Genomic DNA, 21,153 nt, shown 5'->3' on the forward strand with positions numbered 1-21,153 from the left:
CACCAGAACAGGAGATGGCAGCAGACCTCCATATCGACACCTATTTGGGAACCAGTAGGGAATGCTGAGAGATGTAGTGCAGCAATACATCCCTGCTGGGGACTGTATGTGCCATAAGGGGGTGCTGTTGGGAGATGTGCACCCTAAAATGGGACTTCCGTGTTACCCGGAAGTACTTCCATCGGCAGTGGGCCTGGCACCAGAAGTACTCCCGGGTCCTTAATTAGAGGGACTGCACTCCCTTGTCCAGGTGAGTTGGAGCTGGGAGGATGTAGAGCAACACTCGACTGGAGGAGGGCAGAGCGGTGATGAAAGGAGAGGTGAATTGTAGACTTTGTGGAAGTGTGTTGAATAAACATTCCTTTATTTGAACCTGGGACTCTCTGTGTGTTCATGTTTTGTGGTCTGAGGCACGCTGACACCCGGTTTCCATCACAATAGATTGTAACTTTCCGTTTTTAATGACCCAAATGTATATTACAAATTGGAAGTACTGTCATGATTAATCACTTCTAACATTTATCTTTGGCTGATGGTTAAATTTGATCTGCAGAACTTTAACTCTCCATTTTAGTTATGCTGTTTAAAAATTACTTAGTATGGCAGTTCCCGTTCTGTTAATAAATTAGTACCAAGAATATTTTCTACTTTTGTTAATAATTGGCAATCGTAATCTATCAAAACTGTAACCAAAGATTAATTTGAGAAACAGTGTGTTACTTCTAAAAATGAAAATATGCCATTTTAACAGAAGAATACCAGATTGCAAATATATTCTTTTACATTTTAAAAATGTGGACTTCATTTAGCTGTCAACTATAATATCATTGTGTTTACAATCACATTTCTGCTTATATAGCACTTTACTTGTTGAATTTTTATCAGCTCTTCTTTCATGATCCACAATGGTGAAACAAAAGTGTATAATTTTAATAATGAATAGGTAGTACTTATTCACAAATCAAACATTATAGTATTAAGTGTATCCAAACATTTTAAACACAGTGACAACTTTTGTCTTCACTGTTAGATTACATACAGAATTTTGTAAGCTGAAAAGACTTTCTGTTTAATTTCTACAGTATTTGTTTTAATATGATAAATAATTCAAGGGAGACAACAAAAACTTGAGCGACATTAACATTGCTAGCTTACAGTGAAAAATGTAATCAAAGTGTTGACACCTTTTCTTTTATTGGCATTATTTTTTTTTTTTTTTACTTAAAAGTCTTTTTAAGCTGACCTACAGCTCTTTTTCCATATAAGGTTTAATTGTATATTTCCACTTTTATTAAAGTTAAAATAACTGTCAGTATTTAACATTTTCAGTGTATTTTTTTCTCATAAAATATTTCAGTAAATGTTCATTTTATTTCATTCCCATTTTCAAAAAAGTTTGCACTCATAATTTATTATTGCTTATTTCAAGTATCTGGTAAACAGAATGTATAGTTTTGGTCTTTAGCATTTCAAGTTAAAAGAATTTCAGGTTTTGATCATCTGCCTCTTAATATGATTTTAGCTTTAATTTAATTAATTTAATCAATTCACTTGTATTTGTCTGTTTAATGTAACAAATTGCACTCAGTCTGACTTCTCTGTCTGTCATTCCCCCATAAAGAATTGTCTTCCATTATCAACAATAAAGATCTATTATTCTTTAAAGAAGTATCTAAATGGTTATGACACATAGGTCAATTTTTTTTATTTAAGGTATTTTTCTAAATACAGTATGTTTATATTGCAGTACATACTGGAGTATAAAAACATTGTATGTTTACTATTTGAATTCTATTAATTTAACAGCCTACCCTAAGCTTTAATAATCAGACACATTTAATGTTTATATCTTCAAAGCCTTTTCCAGACATGGAAAACAGATGGGGGAAAAAAGTAAAAAAAAAAAAAAAAACTGAGCAAATTAAGTTTCCTATTCCATGTTTTCAGCTTTGTAAAAAGTAAAAAAAAATCAATTACAGTAAAATTTTCTTGTTACCAAATGGTGAAACTTTACTGATGATTTATTAAGAGTTTGAGTCAGAACTGAAATCTATGAATGTGTGGATGCCGAGTAATTTTAAATTCTTCAGAGAGGAATATGTAGCAGTATTTAATTGATTATAACTTTGTGACTCAAAGTACTTTGGAAAATGTCAGTACAATATTTCACTAAATAATTTGGTGTATTTTTCTGCTCTTGTTCAGTCACTTATTTTGTATTGCGAAGCGGCAAGCTGACCTTTTGCTTATTCTATTCATGTGTGCACCTTCCAGAATAATACAGAAGAAATAACTAACAAAGCACACATTATTTTCAAATAGAGAACACTAATCTAAAAAAAGAATGAACTAATCAATTTTAAATGATACCTTTTTTGATTTAACCTTGCTATACATATTCTTTCTGCAGAGTTCGCTTTTTGCTTGGTGGTCGTCATGGCACTTTCAAGTTTTTACCACCCCCAGGTTATGCACCTTGCTATGAGGCCTTGCTTCCAAAAGAGCGAATGAGGATCGAACCAATCAAAGAGTACAAACACGACTTTGATGGCATCCGTAACATTTTGGGACCTACCCAGTCTCTCGCCCATACTGCCTTTACCCCATGTCCTGTGGATACTGTGCAGGTAGAGTTTAAATATTGTCTGATTCATTAAACAGTCTTCTGGAAATGTTCCTATTCACTTGGAATGAGAGTGTGCCTGGCAGTGCAGTCAGTAACATGGAAAAATATAAGAATATCTGTTCAGTCACCAGTGCTAATGTAGACATTTTACTAGCCTTGGCTCCAGTGGTTTTGTAATACTGCAAAATTTAAATAGTGTTACCATCCAACTTCTCTGTTTCTGTTGATGGTACATTTGTCAAACCTGCTCCTGTTGTCAGAAAACGTGGTGTTTTGTTTGATTCATCACTTAACTTTGAGCTGCACATTAGGTCTCTTTCCAAAATTTCATTCTATCATCTCAGTAGCATTGCCCATTTCTGTCCTTTAATGATGTGCAAACTCTGGTTCATTGTTTCATAATTTCTTGTATTGAGTACTGTAATTTCCTCTTCATTGGCCTCCCTGCAAAATCTATACAGAAGCTACAGTATATTCTGAACTCCGCAGCCAGAGTCCTCACCCACACAAAGCGTTCTGCTCACATCTCCCCTGTTCTCTCCCAGCTTCACTGGTTACCGGTTCCATCAAGGATTAAATTCAAGATTCTGCTTCTCACCTTCAAAGCCCTACATCACCTTGTCCCCCCAACATCACTCAGCTCCTAGCTCCTTACACTCCTTGTCACTCTCTCAGGTCCTCGAGGAGTAATCTCCTTACTGTCCCACATACCAGACTCTCTGCCCTGGGAGGCAAGTCCTTCAGTGTTACGGCCCCTCAACTCTGGAACTCTCTTCCTCAGTCTCTCCAAGATCGCTCCTCTTTCTGCACTTTTAAATCTCAACTGAAAGCTTTCTACGAACTTTGGTCATCTGTGTATTTTTTTTTTTACTCTGTATGTAAAACAGCCTTGGGTTTGTGAAAGGCACTCAGTAAAGGTGACTTATTATTATCATTTAGTATAAGGCATTTCTAAACAAGTGTACCATATGAGCTTGGCACTTCTAATTTTATTATATAAAAGTTGTATGCTGTATACTTGATCAAATGGCTTTGGATTTTTGTTATTCAGATTGTATTACCACCCCACCTGGAAAGGATTAGGGAGAAGCTCGCTGAAAATATTCATGAGCTCTGGGCCCTTACCAGGATTGAGCAGGGTTGGGTCTATGGAACAGTGAGTGTCTTTTTGTACTTTTATTGTTTCTCAGATCGAAACAGAAGGAAATGCTTTAGGATCTCCATTGATGTTTTAATGTATTGCTTTTAAAAGGAAATATTTTCATAGTATTATTCATTATTAAGGATGTATTTATTATGTAAAATTAGAAAAAGTCTTTTTAAACATTGAACTGTGCAGGGTTTTTTGCAGATTTTTTTCCGGATTTTAAATTTTTTTTCTTAAATAAGTCTTCCAAGCTCCTGCCTAGATTTCTGTTTAAATTCTGGTGTTTCAATTAATATGACAAAACTATAAGGTAGTGGTCTTTTTATTATCAAATGGCTCTCATCACTGAGTAAAGGTGGAGTGTTATATGTGGTTTGTGATTAACTTTCTGCCACACTGTCCATCCATCCATCCATTCTCTTCCACTTATCCGAGGTCGGGTCGCGGGGGCAGCAGCTTAAGCAGAGAGGCCCAGACTTCCCTCTCCCCGGCCACTTCTTCCAGCTCTTCCGGGAGAATCCCAAGGAGTTCCCAGGCCAGCCGGGAGACATAGTCCCTCCAGCGTGTCCTCGGTCTTCCCCGGGCCTCCTCCCGGTTGGACGTGCCCGGAACACCTCACCAGGGAGGCGTCCAGGAGGCATCCTGATCAGATGCCCGAGCCACCTCATCTGACTCCTCTCGATGCGGAGGAGCAGCGGCTCTACTCTGAGCCCCTCCCGGATGACTGAGCTTCTCACCCTATCTTTAAGGGAAAGTCCAGACACCCTGTGGAGGAAACTCATTTCAGCCGCTTGTATTCGCGATCTCGTTCTTTCGGTCACTACCCATAGCTCATGACCATAGGTGAGGGTAGGAAGGTAGATCGACTGGTAAACTGAGAGCTTTGCCTTACGGCTCAGCTCCTTTTTCACCACGACAGACCGATGCAGAGCCCGCATCACTGTGGATGCCGCACAATCCGCCTGTCGATCTCACGCTCCATTCTTCCCTCACTCGTGAACAAGACCCCGAGATACTTGAACTCCTCCACTTGGGGCAGGATCTCTCCCCCAACCCTGAGAGGGCACTCCACCCTTTTCCGGCTGAGGACCATGCTCTCGGATTTGGAGGTGCTGATTCTCATCCCAGCCGCTTCACACTCAGCTGCGAACCGATCCAGAGAGAGCTGAAGATCACGGCCTGATGAAGCAAACAGGACAACATCATCTGCAAAAGCAGTGACCCAATCCTGAGTCCACCAAACCGGACCCCTTCAACACCCTGGCTGCGCCTAGAAATTCTGTCCATAAAAGTTATGAACAGGATCGGTGACAAAGGGCAGCCCTGGCGAGTCCAACTCTCACTGGAAACGGGCTCGACTTACTGCCGGCAATGCGGACCAAGCTCTGACACCGGTTGTACAGAGACCGAACAGCTCTTATCAGGGGGTCCGGTACCCCATACTCCCGGAGCACCCCCCACAGGATTCCCCGAGGGACACGGTCGAATGCCTTTTCCAAGTCCACAAAACACATGTAGACCGGTCGGTTCTGCCACAACTCCTCCTTGAACCGTCACCTTATCGTGGTGGAGGGGTTTGCGTGTCCCAATGATCCTAGGAGCTATGTTGTCCGGGGCTTTATGCCCCTGGTAGGGCCATCCAAGGCAAACTGGTCCTGGGTGAGGGATGAGACAAAGAGCGGTTCAATAAACCTCCAATGAAAAATAAAAACTGTGGACAACGTTTTCCCTTGCCCGGACGCGGGTCACCGGGGCCCCCTCTGGAGCCAGGCCTGGTGGTGGGGCTCGATGGCGAGCGCCTGGTGGTCGGGCCTGCACCCATGGGGCTCGGCCGGGCACAGCCCGAAGAGGTAACGTGGGTCCTCCTCCCCATGGGCTCACCTCACTCTTCTGCCACACTGATTTTATTTAAGAATTAACTATTCTGTATATAGCAGTGTGTGTTGACTATTTTGTTAAAACAAGCTAAAATAAGTATAAAAAGGACCCTTATTATATTATTCATGTAATATAATAGGGGCGGCAGGGTGGCACAGTGGTAGCGCTGCTGCCTTACAGTAGGGAGACCTGGGTTCACTTCCCTGGTCCTCCCTGCGTGGAGTTTGCATGTTCTCCCCGTGTCTGCGTGGGTTTCCTCCCACAGTCCAAAGACGTGCAGGTTAGGTGAATTGGCGATTCTAAATTGGCCCTAGTGTGTGTCCTGCAGTGGATTGACACCCTGCCCAGGATTGGTTCCTGCCTTGTGCGCTGGGATTGGCTCCAGCAGACCCCTTTGTTCAGATTCAGCGGGTTGGAAAATGGATGGATGGAAGGATGGATGTGATATAATATGCTTCCTAATACCTCTTTCCAGTTGCTGGCCATCTTCTTAAACAGAATAGAGGGTTTGTTAGTCTCTTATTTCATTATCAGAAGGCATGCCAATAAATAAAATCTTTCAGACATAACTAACAGTACTTCACTACTTGTTTACAGTAAATATGCCTGCATTCTGTATTTGGGAAGGATCTATAAGGATTTGTACAGTGACACAGTTTTCATAATTCTGGCCCGGTATGCCACCACAATGGATTTGAAATAAAGCCATCATTATGTGATTGAAGTGTAGACTTTCAGCTTTAATTTAAGTAGTTTACCAAAAATATTATGTCAGCTGTTTAGAAATGACAGACATTTTTATACATGGTCCCCCTATTTTCAGGGGCTATAAAGTATTAAGACAAACTAACATAATCAGAAATATAACAATCATTTTTAATATTTGGTTGAAAATCCTTTATAGTCAATGACTGCCTGAAATCTAGAACCCATGGCCATCTCCAAATGCTGGGCTTCCACCCAAGTGATACTTTGTCAGGCTGTAGCGGTCTTCTATTGCTGCTTGTTCAGAAGGGATGGAATGTGCATAAACAGATGAAAAATGGACCCTGGCCTAAAGTTTTAGTTAGATGGATTGGGTTCAACTATTAATTTATTTGAATAATGGACCAACCAGTTAAACAAGGTTGTGTAGCCAACTCAGGTAAATATAGCACAGTAATAAAATTTGCCTTTGTTTTCTTTAAAAATGACAGTTCCGAGATGATAACAAGAAGCTTCATCCATGCCTTGTAGAGTTCAATGGCCTGCCTGAGCCTGAGAGAAACTACAATCTGCAGATGTCAGGGGAGACACTAAAGTAAGTTGATGGTTTTTTCTTTTTATTTCTAAATTGAAGGTATGTCATTAATTTAGTTAGCAATATGACCTACAGGGTAAGGTTTCAGACTCAAAACTACAAATTTTCTGGTTGATTCACACTGTTTGTTCATTGTGTGGCACTAAGTGAGTCAACTGAATTTGAAAACAACTCCAATAAATTACAGTACAAATTAACAATCAAAAGGCATTGCATAAATTAGTTGTCTTAGAGACATAGTGAATGGGTTAATATTTTATTTACCTTTGTTTTCAAATGTTATTAGTATGTTATAGCTTGTTATATAGCGTGTACCTCTTTCACATGTTTGCCTTTTACCCAAATAAAATCAGTTTACTGTACTGATCATGCAGATTTTCTGTGCAAAAATCCACCAAGTTGCACATTATTGTGTTTTTCTATGCGTAACACAGGAAGTTCACTCCTTGTTTTTCCATAAAAATGACCCTTTCCTGTTCACGATTCCTGCTGATGTAGCTGAACACATGCACATTGTTACCAAAGTAGTTACAGCATTGAAAGCATTTTTAGGATCGTGTCTGGATCCTTCACATTATATTAGTGCTTGGCAAAGATTCAAATTTTTAATCGCAATTAATTGCAGATAATCACAACAATCATATTGTTATGCGCCAAATTCAATAATGAACTCAAAAGTAGTGTATTGCATGTATTTGGTTTGCAAACACTTTAAACAAATAAGGTGCTTTTTAACAGCAGTATTCCCTTTACAGTACATAGTGGCAGTTAAAATATTTCTTGTAAATCTCAACTGAAACATTAATGTAATCAAATCAAATCTATTTGCCACTGCCAGGACACTAACGTTTTATCTAGTTTGTTATAGAAAAACAAGTTACCCTCAGAGTCCATTGCCACAATCACAACATTATAACATGCATCTTCCGAGCAATAGCAAGTTAACATTTCTAAATCTGTTTTCTTTTTTATCTGAACAGATACCAGCAGAAACATTTTCTTTAATCAGGGAGCAGCATAAACAGTCTATGTTCAGTAGCAACTCTTTGAGGGTTAATATTTTTTTCAAAAAACAAAGCAATGGTTCCACACATACATCAATACAAAACGTCTGTTGCTGCCTGTTGTGCTTGCTGTTGGTGCGTGTTTACAGTTTGCGGCAGCAGCTACGCTGGGGCAGCTCAATGGCCAGCAGGAATGCACGGTGATTGTTGCCATAGGTACATCAGATACACGAACATGTTCAGCACCACGATCAGCTGGGGACCGATCAGCTGATGCCGGTACCTCACTTTCATTTTTGATCTACATCTCTAGATAACTTGCTTGAAAATTGGAGTCTGACAAACCAGAGTCCGATTCAGCGATAATGTGAAAAAAGTCATCCACAGATTATTTTGCTTTGAGCATTCACTTTGGTATCTTTCTACATGCTATTTTAGAAGCTGTTTGCTCTTCGCTACTCATACACGCTCAGGTTATTGAGGTCAAATCAAAAAAGCGAACTTTTCTTCTAGCAAAAGCGTATCAAAAAGCGCTGTAACAAGAAGATCACTGATCGAGACTGAGGCTTTCAAAATATTAATAAAACAAAAACTGCATTAATGTGCGATAAAATAATTGTCCACATTAATTAATTAATGCATTAATGTGATAACAATGCATTAACTTGCCCAGCCCTGTATTATATATGTACTAACCGAAGCCCGCCGTAACATACGGCGGTGTACGAATAGGAACAGAAAACGGCGAGAAAGGAATTCAGAAATCAAGAAGAAATAAATACTTCTTGAAAGATGCAGTTGTGAATAGGTGTTTTGGTGGTGACGACAGATAATGAGTCAAAAGATCTAACCCTAGAAAAAGCCACGTACAACTGACCGTGGCTGAAGACTGGTTGTTAGAATTATAGTGAAGAGTAAACAGCATGTAGGTATGAGGAAGGCTGCGCTTCTGAAATTCGATTACGTAAATATAATCAATAACAGCCTCAAAAAGATGTTGTTGTAGAATACCTCTGAGTAATTCCTGCAACTTAATCCAAAAGACTCGTACTACAATATCAGGTCTGTGCTCCGGTCTTTTGGTATCCGACAGTGCGTGTAGAATTTCCGGCCAAGCAGGATTACATGTGAAAGTGATAAATAAATGAAGCTGTCCGAATTTACGTACTATGGCCATGGCATCCTGCTAGTTAGTTGAATGTATCTTGGACTTCCTGGAAATGTGGACGGTAATATGATCATTTTGCTTACACGTACGTTGTTATTTTTAGCATTCGCTTGCAGTGTGTCTGACAGTTTGTATTGTTCCACGCGCAAATCTTGTTGATGTAATCTGAGACAGTTGAGATGCACGCCCTCTGTTTTAACATAAGCATCTACGACATACTGTTGGAATAGTTCGCCGCTGGAGTGCAAAATACTAAATGTATTCCTCATTGCTAATCTGAACGCATAAAATTGGCATTGAGTAAGCCTTATTTGCTTGGCAGTTCTTTTATTGGGAACATGTTGTAAATCTTTGTGCCAGCCAATGTCTCTGTAAGGGTATAAAAGTGGGTAAACCATTCATTCATATTGAGCATGGAAATCTGTTTACAGGAGTTGCCTAATGGATAGATGTAAATGTTTCTTTCGGCAGGCGGTTTGCCATCTTCTCCGACGAAAATCTACATTGGTGTGACATGTCAAGGGCATTGTATCATCGTAAATTCTGCCTAGGGTTTTTCCTCGAAATGCATTCATACAGATGCTGTTCGATTGGACTGAGCGATTTCATGCATGAGTTTGTATTATTTAGCGAAGGGTTTGATGGTTCTGAGCATGGAATATACCTGGAGAAGTAAATAAAGTTTGCTTTATTTTTGTAAGTGTACTTGAGAAGTTTGCCAAGAAATGCAATGTCGGCTGCGTGTGGGCGTGACCGGTGTTGAAGAGGAGTCGCTGGCAGCATGGGGAGGGGTTTGGAAGAGGGCAAATAGAAATCGAGAAACGCTGTATCGGCTGCGTGTGGGCGGGACCTGTTTTGAGGTGGAAGCAGGACGAACCAGAAAAGAAATATATATAAGATATACAGTGGAACCTCGGTTCACAACCATAATTTGTTCCAAAACTCTGGTCGTAAACCGAGTTGGTCGTGACCCAAAGTAATTTCCCCCATAGGATTGTATGTAAATACAAATAATCCGTTCCAGACCGTACAAACTGTATGTAAATATATTTTTTTAAAGATTTTTAAGCACAAATATAGTTAATTATATGATACAATGCACATCTAATAGTAAACCAAATGTAAAAACATTGAATAACACTGAGAAAACCTTGAACAACAGAGAAAACTAACATTGCAAGAGTTCATGCTAATAGCCTTATGACCCGATCACTGTAAATACTTTTTTTAAATGAGTTTTAAGCACAGGGGAAAAAAAAGAAACATTTGAACAAAACCAAACTTTATTTAAAAACCAACCACAAGCAACCAAGAAAGTAACATTGCAGGAGTTCACGCTAATAGCCTTACAACCCGATTGCTGTAAACACTTTTTTTTTAAATGAGTTTTAAGCACAGGAAAAAAAAATGAACATCTGAAAAATCCGTAATACAAAAACTAATCATAAACCACCAAGGAAACAAACCTTGCATGAGTCGAGTTCTGGCATGAAGTGAGGAGGAACTGGGTGGAGAGGAAGTTACAGTGCTTAGAAGCCATGGTTAACTGAAAAAGCACACAAAATACTATAGAGCACAAAGAGATCACAGGTAAAGCACGCATGTCTGACTGAGAACAATGAACAGGGAGCGGCTTAACACGTGTTTAAATACAGTAATCGGCGCGTACGAACCAGAAGGGAAATGGAATAGAGCAGAAAGAGTTCACAGCGAAAGCACGCACGTCTGACCGAGAACAATGCAACATGTGCGGAAATCATCGGCGTGCACAAACTGAAAGGGAAACTGGCTTGTTTGTATACCGAGTGTGTGGTCGTGAACCGAGGCAAAAGTTTGGCGAACTTTTTGGTCGTAAACCGAGTTGTGTGTGTACCGAGACGTTCATGAACCGAGGTTCCACTATATATATATATATATATATATATATATAATTTTTTCAAGAGAAATTTATTTAAACATAAAATGATAAGCTAATGTATACAAAATTAGACCATGAAAGCACATATAACTATTGTATGTGCATCAGTGCTTGTTATAAACACAGCAAAACTGAAACATTTCTGAAACACCTGTTTAAATTAAAGAAAGCAGCATCAAAGTGCAGATTAGAACAAGTTAGGCACAAGTATTTAAAGGAAGAGTAAAGTAAAGTAACATTTCACCTCATCATCAAATACAAAAGAAATAACAAACAGGTACAATCCTTTGCAGAAAAACAAATTTTCCTGAGTCAGAAGAAGTTGAATTGGAAATGGGACAGAAAAGGAAGAAGCATTTTCCACATCACTCAAAAAGTCGATTGTTTACTGTTTTCAGGCTAAAAATAAAATTACAATCACACATAATAAACAAAATATGTAATGTATCTGTGAAAGTACTGTATATACATTTTAACAAAAGGACGCTGTAAGGTCCAATTATCACTGAGGTAATGCAGACAGTCTATTTAATCTGCATGCCTTTGGACTGTGGGAGGAAATTGAAGCACACAGAAGAAGTCGATGCAGACACATGAAGAGCATGCAAATTCTACACAGGGAGGACTCAGGATGCAAATACTGGTCTACTTGTTACGAGGCAGCAGTACTAATACTGTTTCACCATAACCCCTACATAGCTTTTCTTATAATTACATTTATATTAATGAAATAGCCCCTTGTATAATTTGTAAACTTAAGAAATTTTTCGATTAAACTAAACTTGAATAAATGGCATATACTGAAGAGTCAGCAAAAGCAATTCAGAAACCTTAAGAATTTTCAAAACTAGATAAACATTTGGCCAATGCAAATTAGTTTTGAAAAGCCCAAAGTGTTGCATGTGAATTCATTATAATTAGAAGTTGGATCTAACAAGAAGCAAATACTAAAAAGAATTAGGTGTTTAAGTTGATGCAATATTCTCAATGCCTAGGCAACATGAAGAAGCAATTTTAAATGCATATAAAATGTGGGGTTTTATTGTGGAAACTGTTACATGCAAAACAAGGGGTGTTATATTCATACTGTATAAAGCACTTGTAAGACTACATCTTGAGTAATATGTCCAATTCTGTTCACCTCACTACAAAATAAAAAGAGAATATTACCAGATCGGTGCAGAAACTGCATAGATTAGAGCAAATTCTAATTTAACAGTCAGAGGCAACTGAGGAGAGAAAACTATGTGGCACCTAATCCAGATCTTTAAAATTACAAAAGGCATTAATAAAGTTGTTACAGAAGAATTTTTTCAGTTAAATGTTGTCATGTACTCTAGTGCAGTGGTTCCCAAACTCGGTCCTAGGGACTCACTGTGGCTGCAGGTTTTTGTTCCAACCAGATTCACAATCAATGATAATAATCAATAACAACTGATCTCGTTTAATTAGCTGGTCTTTTTTACTCTTCTCTTATTCTGCATTCAGAAAAACACAACAGTATGGTATTTACATTTATATGACATTTGGAAATATTTCTGTTTTTTTTCTAAAGCTATAAATGCTTAACTCTCTTTTGTTGTTTTCCTATTATTTTCTCCATTTCCTGTGTAGTTTGCTCCTTTCATTTTACCCTAATAGTGACAATTAACAACCAGCACAGCAGACAACCCAGGATGATGAAAGCAGGAACAACTTCAGTGTCAGACTCGCTAATTAGTAAATAATCAATAAAATAACCAGAACACCTGGAAAAGCAGAATGAAAACTAGGTTGAAAATACTGTTAACAACTTAAAAAAATAATACATATTCGCCCTAGAACTGCTTATTACATTTTAAACAACAAACAAACTACATTTTCAAACAAAACTCTGCAGCCACAGTGGGTCCTCAGGGTCAAATTTGGAACCGCTGCTCTAGTGGAATTTAAAGTACATTTAAGAATGAACCAAAGTCATTGAGTTGTGGAAGTGGAAGTGGAAACCATGACAAATATTTAAAAGAATGTGAGATACTTGGACAACTTAACTTTTGGCTGTTAGCGTGATGAACTGAATCCTCTCCTCTTGTTTCCATCACAGTTTGTATAATGTTTTTAAAGTAGCAAAATGTTCAAGTAACTGACATTCATATGCAAGAATTTGCCTTGTTTGAAGATTTTGCCATCAAATGCAGGGGTTACAAATCCATGAATAATGACAACATAGGTGTCTAGGGATGCCACTTATTACTGTACTTTCATATGGAACACTTTAAAAGATTTTAGAAGTCCTTTCATTTTTTTTTGGTAATATTTCATCACCTAATCTGGCACTGCAGGGCTGACATAGGGACTAAACTTGAGTGGAGCAACAATTGCAGGACACAAACACACACACACACACACACACACACACACACACACTCACTAACAGCTATGTCAATTCAAAATTACTAAACAAGCCCACCTCATAAATGTATGTCTGAAATTTGATGCACCATTCACCTTAATTATTAATTGCTTAATATTTTTAAAATGATATTTGTTATATTATACAACTCTGGACTGGACATTACAGAAGATTGAATGAATGAATTAATATTAGGCAACCTTCTAAGTATAACATTTAACAAGATTAATTGGGTATATGGCTCTCTTAACATACAATGTATTGATGCTTTATTTTAAAGTGATTTTCCTTAAATTGGTGTTAGAGTAAAGCAGGCATGTGAAACTCATTGTGGGTTATAACATATTGTTTATATGTTCATTGCTTCTTTTGCTCTCGCCTTAAAGGACATTACTTGCACTGGGCTGCCATGTTGGAATGGCAGATGAGAAGGCAGAAGAGAATCTGAAGAAAATAAAACTTCCAAAAACGTGAGTTTTTGAACAAAAATTGTTTGGAGACATTCATGACAAATCTTTGTGACATCAAATTTGAAGGCCTGTAAAAATAAAACCCCTTTATATTAATATATTGATAATAAATAATAATGTGCATGTTAGCATCTAATAGATCTATGTTAACTACAAAATTAAGTATTTGTAATGCAGCAGTGCTAACAGTGTGCCATCTTGGCTGTTATAATAAGTCCATAAAGTGTTTTGGTTGAATAAGAAATGGCATATGCAAATGAAGTAAAATTTACAGACACCTCAAGAGCCAATGTCTACAGTTATAGTATATAAAAAATTGTAATAGGCCATTTGACCACCCCACTGCCTGTTACTGAGATACTCAAAATCCCAATTGTAAAACAACACGCTCATGAGCCTCTATAACCTCCTCCAGTCCCCACAAATTTACTATAATAAAGAAAAGTCCATTACACAAAAAGATTGAAAACCACTGATGTATATAATAGATGGGCCACTTGCCTTTCAGTCAGCAATGACAAAAATGTACACATTTACCACCATACAAAAGTAGTATTTGTCTTACCTTAAAAACTATACAAATATATTCTGGCAATGCTGGTTACTTTGGCTAGCAGTGTAAATATATTTCTCTACTCGTTACAGATTCCATGTATCTATTGCCCAGTGTGTGTACCATCCTAACAGTTAGTTAAAGTTTACAAACCTAAAGTGCTGTGACTCTTTTAGGCTGAAGTGCCCATCGAAATCTATTTGGTTAGCAGTGAAAATTGGGCATCTGTCATGTAGTGAGAGGAGCATGGGTAATAATGCTCCATGTTCATTTTCTACTAAGAAAGAGAAAGACCCACTTACAAATCGTTAGATTCTTTTTTTATATACATCGTATTTTTCAGCTTTTGTGTGCTCCTTGGTCTTTGCTCTTGTTTATTGCTTTGAATTTTACTGTGCTTCACTTACAATTTTGTATTCTGACCTCTTTATTGGATTAAAGACTGTAATAAAATAAACACATAGTCTCTTTTTACAAACTCCCATTGCCATATTCTCCTGGTCTGCACCACCATGGCACCATTTTCCCGCTGAGCATGATGGGGCAAAACATTGCTCTCCAGTCCCATGTTAACAAAGCTGATATTGGAGGCTTATTCTCAGAAACCTCCCAACTATGTGTAGACCTGTCATTATATAACAAGTATCCGTTATAAGCTTCAATTATAGGCCAAAGCATTTTCAGATCCATCCTTCCTAGTACTAATTGGTTCCTCCCACACCGGCTTCATCTGATCTTGGCTAGCAGCCATTCTGTCCAGGCTTTGCACTGAAGAAGAAAATAAATAAACATTTGTCCTCTTCTACAAAAATGAATGTTGCCTCTTGTGCAGGCTCATATTTTTGGGAATGCCATTGTCCTCTGCAGATATGTCCGTTACTCGAGTCTGCCTTTTGCCTAATTTACAACTGCCTGTTCCTGCTTCTGCACTTGTCACAATTGCCATTCTTAAAAAGTATACTGAGGGGAAGCTTAAATACTGTAAATTAGAAAATTAGAATAATCTCGATGGGAACAGGCTATTCAGCCCAACAAAGCTCACCAGTCTTATCCACTTAAATCTTCTAAAATAACATCAAGTCGAGTTTTGAAAGTCCTCAAAGTCTTACTGTCTACCACACTATTTGGTAGCTTATTCCAAGTGTCTGTGGTTCTTTATGTAAAGAAAGGCTTCCTAATGTTTGTGTGAAGTTTACCCTTCAGAAGTTTACAACTGTGTCCCTGTGTTTTTGATGAGCTAATTTTAAAATAACAGTCTCAATCCACTGGACTAATTCCCTTCATAATTTTAAACACTTCAATTATGTCACCTCTTAATCTTCTTTTGCTTAAACTGTAAAGGCTCAGCTCTTTTAATCTTTCCTCATAATTCATCCCATGTAGCCCTGGAATCAGCCTAGTTGCTCTTCTCTGGACCTTTTCTAGCACTGCTATGTCCTTTTTGTAGCCTGCAGACCAAAACTGCACTCAGTACTCCAGATGAGGCCTCACCAGCGCGTTATAAAGCTTGAAGATAACCTCCTGTGACTTGTACTCCCCACACCATGCTATATAACCTAACATTCTGTTTGCCTTCTTAATGGTTTCTGGTGAACTCTCAATTTTTCGACCACCCATTGTGTATTTAAATCTAACATTTTTACTTCCTATGTGTAATACTTTACATTTATTGACATAAAATTTCATCTGCCACAAATCTGACCAAGTTTGTATGCTTTTCAAGTCCTTCTGTAATGATATAATGGATTCGAAATTATCTGCTAATCCACCTATCTTGATATCTTCTGCAAAGCTTTTTACTTATATTCCTGTCTAAACCAATTATATATATATATATATATATATATATATATATATATATATATATATATATATATATATATATATAGCGGCCCTAGCACTGACCCTGTGGAACACCACTCTTAATTAACTTCAGCCAATTCTGAAGAGATTCCTCGCACTATCACCCTCTGTTTCCTGTGTCTGAGCAAATTCTGCACCCATCTAAAAACATCACCCTAAACTCCCACTTCTTTTAGTTTGCTGCCAAACCTATCATGTGGGACCTTATCAAATGCTTTTCTGAAAGTCAGGATAAATAATATCATATGCTCCACTTTAATCATATCCTTTTGTTTCCTCCTCATAGAATTTCAGCATGTTAGTAAAACACAACCTCCCTCTTCTGAGCCAATGCTGTAGTGGACTTTTGTCTTGAGGCAAACTTCACGTATCTCTTATGCCCTATTTAAAATGGAAAAAGACAAAATAATTTTGGATTTGTTTTTGATGAAAGTATTTCCTGTCTTTAAACAAGGTACAGATAGTGATTATTGTAGTGCTTCAGCATTAATCAAGGTGGAGTTAGACATATCATCAATTGATACATGTGCAGGAAAACACTGCAACAAATCACTGTCCTTAAATTAAAATTTCAATGTTACCCACAGTGATGCCATCAGCATTGCAATTAAAAGAAATAAATACAAAAAATAAGATTTAAAGTAAGGGTAAATTATCCGGAAGGAACTACATTTAACTTGCAGAACATTGTGATACCTGATATTGCAGATACCAAAATGTCCAAAATGAATCATGGCTAAACTTCACTTTGACATATTGTTCATATTGGTGAAGCACTCACACCTAGTAGGTGTTCTTATATTTGCATGGCTGAAGACCTGACATTGAAAAACCTAAAAATTTTAAATGACTGACGTAATGGGAAGGACAGAGCCAACTACACTTCGTTAGAAGGAAGGCGTCTTTCAGCATCTGCAATAAGATGCTGCAGATGTTCTATCAGACAGTTGTGGCGAGCGCCCTCTTCTATGCGGTGGTGTGCTGGGGAGGCAGCATAAAGAACAGGGATGCCTCACGCCTGGACAAACTGGTGAGGAAGGCAGGCTCTATTGTAGACACGGAGCTAAACAGTTTGACATCCGTGGCAGAGCGACAGGCACTGAGCAGGCTCCTGTCAATAATGGACAATCCACTGCATCCACTGAACAGGATCATCTCCAGACAGAGGAGCAGCTTCAGTGACAGACTGCTGTCACTGTCCTGCTTCACTAATAGACTGTGGAGATCATTCCTCCCCCACACTAGGTGACTCTTCTATTCCACCCGGGTGTTTAAATGTTAATATACAAAATTATTGTCTATCTGTTATACCTTTATTGTTATCACTCTTTAATTTAACATTGTTCTTTATCAGTATGCTGCTGCTGGATTATGTGAATTTCCCCATGGGATTAATAAAGTATCTATCTATCTATCTATCTATCTATCTATCTATCTATCTATCTATCTATCTATCTATCTATCTATCTATCTATCTATCTATCTATCTATCTATCTATCTATCTATCTATCTAATGTATAATGTTGAGGAAAACATAGTCTGTAGAATAAAGCCACTAAAGCTGGCATAAAAACAAGCTATTTTGACAGAAACTAATGAAGAAGTATAAGAATTAATGATCATTATTAACATCACTTAAAAACGTAGAACATGAAGTTAAGTATGAAGAAGGCAAAGGTACAGTGAAACTGTTTAATGCATAAGAGTCATGAAGCAGGTCGGGGGAGTAAATGCTAACATTAATTTTATTTTAATTTTTTTCATTTATTTCATGTTTATTACTATTTAATTTAATATTGTTTCTTTGTATCAGTATACTGCTGCTGGATTATGTGAAATTCCCCATGGGATTAATAAAGTATCTATCTATCTATCTATCTATCTATCTATCTATCTATCTATCTATCTATCTATCTATCATATAGTGCCTTTCATCTATCTATCTATCTATCTATCTATCTATCTATCTATCTATCTATCTATCTATCTATCTATCTATCTATCTATCTATCTATCTATCTATCTATCTATAGCTGAACCTGAGTATAGTAGGTGACGAAGCTGAACATAGTGGAACTGCTTATTCCAGAGGAAGATATGAGGATGCGACCTTAGTTTGTTCAGCAAGAGAATACATGAAGATTTAAAAATATAAACAAAAAACTCAGAAAAGTTAATAACCCATTATTAAGAAGCTAACCGTTATATTGTATGAAGCCATAGACACTGAAAGAGGAAGAATCAGATTACAAGAACAAAAGATGAATTAGTACAAGTCAGAGGATGAAGACAAAGAATGAAGAAACAATGTAGATTGTTTTTGTGAGGTGAATGTCTTACAAGAGTAGGACCTTATGGGCATCCAAGAAGATATATATATGAGAATATATTACAGTATGTGAGGAGCCATCAAGAAAGAGAACTGAATAAGTGCAAGCTTTAAGCTGACCTTTGGTCAGGATGGTGTGGATGATACCTCACAAATCATCTGTATGAATTTAGCATGCTGTTGCTGCTGCTTTTGGCAAAATGAAAAGAAACTCCTGCTTTATTACATCATTTTGAGAATGTATTGTTAGAATAAGACAGGAAAATGAAAGTGTGTTGGGGCATCTTAAGGCTAAGCCCATAAAATGAAACACTTGAGAAAAATGAAATAAAGCATGTGGTAAAAACGCTGCTAAATCAGGTAGACTGCCCAAGATGGTGTTTCTTCTGGTTAAGATGGGTTCTAGGAGGAAGAGGCTGGTTCAGGTAGTTGTACCTCGGAAGTGATATCATGAATGGAAAGGTGTTGATCATCCATTCTGCAGAGGGTGGAGAAAAAAGATTGTGATTAGACAGCACCAGCTCATGTCTGGGTGGAATATTACAATCACTCGAGCCCTGAAGCTGTTCACCAAGCGCACACCTGTGATAGTATAAACAACATCTATTTTAATTATGAAATACTGGAGAAGAGCAAATAGTCACCCAGTATCTGCCATTAGTAAGCTTTTTCCTACCCCAGGAACTCTGTTTGTGGTGCTTCGCATCTTTTGTGTTTTCTGTTTCCGCCGTTCAAGAACTGTAATCTTTATGGAAAATATATGATGGGCAAAGAAAGATATATGACATGCAAAGAAGAGTGATGCTGGGGGACCTGCAGCCTTAATTGCTTTGATATGCTCTGGACTTCATGGGAGGGATTACTAATAATAATAATAATAATAATAATAATACATTTTATTTATTTGTAGGCACCTTTCTAAACACTCAAGGACACGGAACAATAGACAAAACACAGATTATAAACAAAAGTAAAATACAGAAGTTAAAATCAGAGAGAGTGATTGTAATCAAAGAGAAAAAGCAGTCTTAAACAAATGAGCTATAAGTTTAGATTTGAAAAATAAAAATGATTCAATATTTCTAAGCTCAGGTGATAGTGAGTGCCAAAGCTGGGGAGCAGAGCAACTGAATGCTCTTCTCCCTGTAGTGGTAAGACAGACGAAGGGGACAGTCAAGTGGATGGAGGAAGAGGATCTAAGGGTGCGGGAGGGAATTGCATCATGGAGGATGGACAAATATGGAGGGGCAAGATTGTGAGTAGCCTTAAAAGTTAGTAGGAGAATTTTGAATTGAATTCGGAACTGAACTGGAAGCCAATGAAGCTGCTGCAAAACAGGAGTGATATGGTGAATAGAGGGGGTTCTAGTAATGATGCGGGCAGCTAAATTCTGGACCAGTTGAAGCTTATAAAGAGATCTGCAAGAAAGACCAAAGAAAAGGGAATTGCAATAATCCAGACGAGAAGTGAGAAGGCTATGAACAAGGATAGCATTGGTGTGGGGAGTAAGGGAGTGGGAGCGAATATAATTAATGTTACGCAGGTGGAAATATGCAGACCAGGAGATGTTATTGATGTGGGACTGAAAGAACAAAGTACTGTCAAGGATGACACCCAGACTCTTAACATGTGGGGAAGGGGAGACAGAGGAATTATCAACAACAAATGAAAAATGGTCATTACTGCTTTGATGTTGTACATGGCACAACATATCCAGGAATATGCTTATGAAGAGTAATGGTAGTGTGATGTGCTAAATGATTGAGAGTTCATAGGGGACTCATGCAACTTACTACGTTAGAGCGATCACAGGTTCATGGGGAGATTATTGCTTTGATGTTGTTCATTCAGTGGTGTATTTGGGAGGTAACTGTGAAGAGTGATGCGATGCACCGAAAACTCTCCAAAGTCTTAACTACTAACAAATTGTAAGATTGTAAGATTGTGCCAGTGCTTGGAATCAACCTATCAGCACAATGCATTGCCTGAGCCCCCAACGCCCCCCATGATTCCTTGTTACTGTTTACCAAAAAGTACATACTCTAGAGTAGGAGCTAAAAAAAGTACCAAGAACTACAAATGGTCCAAGTTCCTGCGGTGGGAAAGCGCCCAGTGATAGTAATAGAGTTCAGCAAATCCTATTGGACACTCATTGTGGAGAACCTTGAAAATTCATTGCTTGGGTAGGTATCTTTGCAGGTGATTTAAAAAAACAAAAAATTTGAAAGCTGTCTATTTTTGGATTTGTGGCAGTCATGTATTTAACAACCTATCTTTGCAAAATAAATGCAGAATGAAATGCAGTCTGGAATTTGACCTTTCCCTACTCAGGATGCAAGATATGTTTTAAAGGATAGTGTACATAAAGAATTTCTACATCAGTAATTGAGTCTTTGCATATTTATTAGTTTACAAATAAACTAATGAAAGTATGTAATTTGTTTCACAAAACAGCAAAAGTTATATCCATTATTTTCTTTTATGAAGATCCCAGGGTACTAAAT

General features: G+C 37.8%; 1 protein-coding gene across 10 annotated transcripts in view; it reads left to right on the plus strand.

Moving 5' to 3' along the window:
- The window catches only part of LOC120538749 (ryanodine receptor 1-like), a 364,839-nt gene that overhangs the window by 86,892 nt on the left and 256,794 nt on the right, over positions 1–21,153 (plus strand). For all 10 annotated transcript variants that reach the window (XM_039768185.1, XM_039768186.1, XM_039768187.1 and 7 more), the window contains 4 exons: positions 2,411–2,627; positions 3,678–3,782; positions 6,848–6,951; positions 13,820–13,903. In XM_039768185.1, coding sequence (XP_039624119.1) covers positions 2,411–2,627; positions 3,678–3,782; positions 6,848–6,951; positions 13,820–13,903 — 510 coding nt within the window. The remainder of the gene's footprint in view (positions 1–2,410; positions 2,628–3,677; positions 3,783–6,847; positions 6,952–13,819; positions 13,904–21,153) is intronic.

The sequence above is a fragment of the Polypterus senegalus genome, chromosome 11, assembly GCF_016835505.1.
Source record: "Polypterus senegalus isolate Bchr_013 chromosome 11, ASM1683550v1, whole genome shotgun sequence".
NCBI lineage: Eukaryota > Metazoa > Chordata > Cladistia > Polypteriformes > Polypteridae > Polypterus > Polypterus senegalus.